Source organism: Jaculus jaculus, chromosome 5, assembly GCF_020740685.1.
Source record: "Jaculus jaculus isolate mJacJac1 chromosome 5, mJacJac1.mat.Y.cur, whole genome shotgun sequence".
In the NCBI taxonomy this organism is placed as follows: domain Eukaryota; kingdom Metazoa; phylum Chordata; class Mammalia; order Rodentia; family Dipodidae; genus Jaculus; species Jaculus jaculus.
Genome location: NC_059106.1, coordinates 84,533,668 through 84,538,080, shown reverse-complemented (window position 1 = coordinate 84,538,080; position 4,413 = coordinate 84,533,668). Strand labels below are relative to the sequence as shown.

The 4,413-nt window shown below is 54.2% G+C and overlaps 1 protein-coding gene across 2 annotated transcripts; it reads left to right on the top strand.

Moving 5' to 3' along the window:
- Positions 1 to 1,353: 1,353 nt before the first annotated feature.
- Kncn (kinocilin) lies at positions 1,354 to 4,413 on the top strand. 2 transcript variants are annotated; one of them, XM_004672154.1, is made up of 4 exons: positions 1,354 to 1,504; positions 2,630 to 2,698; positions 3,456 to 3,530; positions 4,334 to 4,413. In XM_004672154.1, exons 1-4 carry the CDS (start codon positions 1,354 to 1,356, stop codon positions 4,411 to 4,413), a joined length of 375 nt encoding a protein of 124 aa, XP_004672211.1. The 2 variants fall into 2 exon arrangements, with proteins under 2 accessions (XP_004672211.1, XP_045004754.1); XM_045148819.1 differs by having other exon boundaries at positions 2,630 to 2,702; positions 3,427 to 3,530.

The window sequence follows — 4,413 nt, the reverse complement described above, 5'->3', positions numbered from 1 at the left end:
GATATAATGATGAGAGAGGGGCAAACAAAAGGAGGGCTGTGGGACTCTGAGGAAGGTGGTGGAACCTTGGGAAATGTCCCCAGGTAAGGGCAGGGGCCAGACCATATTCTAGGACTGGGAAAGCCCTAATTCATAATGGGCCAGGGAATGAAATTAACGATGAATGCTCCAAACAGGGTCTGGAAATGCAGATCAGGGCTGGGCTAGATGGATTACACTGCACAGCCTCAGGTTGATGGATCCTACAACAGATTGGCCAAATCAGCCAGGCTGGGTAGAAATGCTCCAGCTAGAAGGCTAAAAGTTTCCAGCCACATCTCAGCCTCCTATTCCTGGCCTCCTGACACACAGCCCCTTGGTTCCCAACCCTACCTCACTCACTACTGCCTCTGTTCCTCCCTGTCAGCAATCAGCCTGTGACCTCCTAGAGTGACGGGAAGGACGAGTCTGCTCATCTCACAAGCAGTTAAAGCCTAACTGAAGAATATAGGGCACCCCAAACATCAAGTCTCAGACTAAGACCCCTGAGCCCGACCCAGGAGCCAGATGCTAAGAGGATGGTGGGAGGGGCAGGGGAGAAGTGGACTTGGAGCACTACCTCTCCTCTTCTTGTCCCACTCACAGTGCTTGTCCCTGGAGCCTTACCCAGGTCCCTTTCCACCTCTCTGTCTAGGTCTCCAAGCCTCAGGTGGATCTCCCGGCCAAGCGGCAGAGGGCAGTAGCGTAATCCCTGAGCATGTAGCCAGAGAGTCTCCTGACATCCCAGTCCCTGAGCCCATGTGAAGCCACCAGCCTATGACTGTGGAACCAACAGGGCAACCTGGACTGGCTGCCCTTGGACCTTGCAGGCCCAGGTGGCAGCTCACATTGCAACCTCATGAATAACTCAGCACCTGCCCACTGCACCTCTGCCCCCCGCCCCCCCCCCATTGTTTAAAACTTTAATAGACCCAGGCTCAGTGGTAATTGAGCAGGCTTCAGGGAGTCTGGGCAGGGCAACTTGGGCCTAGTTCCCCCAGGCCCCAGGTAGAGGCTGGCAGAGGATAAGCTCCTGGGGCAGGCCCAGCTCTAGAACTCAACCAGCCAAAGCAGAAATGTGGCCAGGCAGGAATCCCAAAAGTGGCTTCCAGCTCCCGAGGCCTTTGTGGGGGGAGGAGTAGGCGGGATATTGAGTTCAAGCTGAGGCTGGGGGGCCCCTGAGAGAGCTGTGGGATAAGATTGCAAATACATCCCAGAGTTACCACCCCAGACTCTTCCTGCCCAGAAACCACCCTGGAAGTGGTGCTCCAGCAGGACTTCCAAGAGAACACAGACACCCAGGAGCCCTGGAGGCAGTGCCCAGGGTAGGCCTGCATGGACATCCCCCCCAGCAGCAGAGACTTCCACTGCCTGCAGCTGGCCTGTGTGGCCCTCGGCCTGGTGGCCGGCAGCATCATCATCGGTGTCTCGGTGTCCAAGGCCGCGGCTGCTGTGGGCGGCATATTTCTTGGCGCTGCTGGGCTAGGTGAGCAGGTGCTGGGCTAGGACAGGGGGAGGGAAGCAGCGGGAGCCTGGTCAGGTGAATGAGAAATGGGGAGCAAGGCTGGGTGGGCAGGAACAGGTTGGGGAGAGTAGAAGCTAGAGTTGTATCAGAAACAAGGTAGAGTTGGGGCACAGGGAGGAGAAGTATAGGCTGGGGTGGGGTTCCTTATTGGTGATGAGGAGACTCAGGGAGATGGTGGTCACATTCCTTTCTGGTTGTCAGGATTCATCTACCTGGTTGAGGTGGGTTGGTGGAGGTTTACAAAACAGTACAGATCAGCCGGGTGTGGTGGCACGCGCCTTTAATCCCAGCACTCAGGAGGCAGAGGTAGGAGGATTGTTGTGAGCTCGAGGCCACCCTGAGACTATATAGTGAATTCCAGGTCAGCCTGAGCTAAAGCGAAACCCTACCTCAAAAAAAATTAAAATTAAAATTAAAACAAAACAGTACAGATCAGATGAGGTACTTCCTATTCTTTCCCTCTTGGTCTCAGCAGCTGCTCTGTCCATCTGCCTATCCCAGCCAAGCCCACTGACATCCCACAGTGAGACCAATGCCATCTCTCACCCTACCAAAAGCAGAACCTAGAGTCCCATGGCAAAGGCTCTGAACATAGCTTTGGATTCTGCCTTGAACAGCCTGATAGGAAGTGGGAAGGAACAGAGCGGGACCCAGCCTGCAGCTCCTGGTCCCTTGGTCTGGGTGGAGAGGAGTGGTAGAAGAGCCCTGGAAGGCAGCCGAGAGCTCGCATGAGAGGGGAGGGGAGAGCGCACAGTACTGGTGTGAGCTGGACCCAGTTCCAGCCAAAGAAGATAGTTAACCAACACATTTTTCACCTGGATGGGGGCGGAGGGGGGCCAAGAACACAAGGCCTTCCCAGTCTATAGCCTCTTTCTCAGATAGGCAGTGTATCATCCCACATAACCACCTGGGCAGTGTGATAGGGATCTACACACACAGTCGCTGGCTCCCACAGTCCCAAATCCTACACTCTTGTACCCTCCCATGCATGCCCATATCACCCCTAGAAAGAGATTACCCCCAGCCTCCTGCACCTCACACTAATCAGGCCTTCCTCACCACAACACCCTCTGTGTCTCACCCCAGGGCTCCTTATCTTCGCCTACCCCTTCCTAAAGGCTCGGCTCAACCTGGACCACATTCTGCCTGCGATAGGTGAGTCCTCCCCTTCCCCCAGCAAACCCTCTGCCAAGGACTGTCAGGACCCTTTATATGTAAGCTTTGTGACCAACTGTGTACCTGAGCATGCTCATGAGTGAGACTGTTTGCTTCTGGCTGTGTTGGAGAGACAGAGAGAGAGGGAGAGAGAGAGAGAGAGAGAGAGAGAGAGAGAGAGAGAGAGAGAGAGAGAGAGTTGGAGATGCGCGGGCGGGCATGTGTGTGTGTGTGTGCGTGTGTGTGTTTGTGTGTGTGTGTGTTTTACAGGTGTTGCCATGGCTACACTGTAGTGGAATCCAGCCCAGTGCCTGAGCAAAGGTGGCTAAACCTCAGGCATCTATAGCTCTTGAGAGACTTTCTACTCCCCAAAGCCTCCAAGATCTCCTGATGACCCTGTGCCATCCCTGAGCTCCATAAAGACCCTCCACCTCCCCTAAGGCCCTGTGATCTCTGAATAGCTCCCACCTCAGATCAGTAGCCCACATCCAGACTCAATTTCCCCGGACATGTGGAGCTTCACATATCCCTAGTTCTCCTAGAACCCCCAACTGTTTTAAATCCCATCATGCCCTTCGGGACACATTTCTACATCCCTCTCAAATCAGCTCAGATCACATGAAAAACCCTAAAAAATGCAGTGGAGCAAAGACAAGAGGGATAAAGATTAGACAGTAACAAGGACTTCTTTCCCCAAGCTGTGCTTGATTTGGGAATGGCTCCATTAGTGGAAGTTTGGGATGCTCTCTTCCTGCAGGAAACCTGAGAATCCACCCCAACCCAGGCCCAGACCATGGGGAAGGAAGATCCAGCACCAATGGCAATAAGGAAGGTACGCGCCTGAAATTCCAAAGTCCATCTTCTGTCTCCTGACTCAGGCTGGGCAGCTTCATGAAGCCAGGAGCCTTCAGAGGCATGCAGCCCTGGGAAGCAGTGGAATTGGGTTATCCTTCCAGTGCTTAAGCCTTTCTAGCTCTGAGCTGAGTTAATCGTGTTTGTCTGGAGGGCTTCTTTGTCTTACCCAGTAGGGGCCCTGGGACACTTTCTCTTCCCCTCCCCTACACCCCATGCCCTAGTTATTTTCTTCCCGATCTCTATGGTGGAGACCTACTGCCTGAGCTGATACCTGAAACTGGGCATCTTCTCCCTTCCTCCGGGATCCTGTTTTCACACCTGAAAACCGTAGGAAAGGAGTGTCTCCACGGTGGCCCAGCCCACAGTCTCTGCTGTCAGGGTAAAACACTCAGCAAAAGGGCCCACTCCAGATGCCGTCCGAAGCGTCTTACATATACTAACAGCTTGGTTCTCACAACCACCATATGCAGGAGTTATTATAAGGGACTTTTTAAAAACATGGGGCAACTAAGGCACAGGGAGACTACATGACACCCAGAAGAATATAAAGCCAGGAGGTGCTCAGAGCGGCTAGTAATCAAGCTGCGCTGTAGTTCCTGAGTCCCGCCATCCTCACCCTGTACTTGACCCCTGAGATGTCTCATGTCCCCACTACCACACCTCTGCCCTTGGGTCCCTGGCCACTGTCACCCCCAGACTCTTTGGGTTCTGGTCTCCTCTGACCAGACAGTTCCATGGGGATGTGTATTCAGGAAGCTCCATCCTGATGTCTCCTTCCAGGAGCCCGCAGCAGCCTGTCCACTGTGAGCAGGACCCTGGAGAAGCTGAAGCCAGGAGGCCGTGGGGGCGAGGAGGGCTGA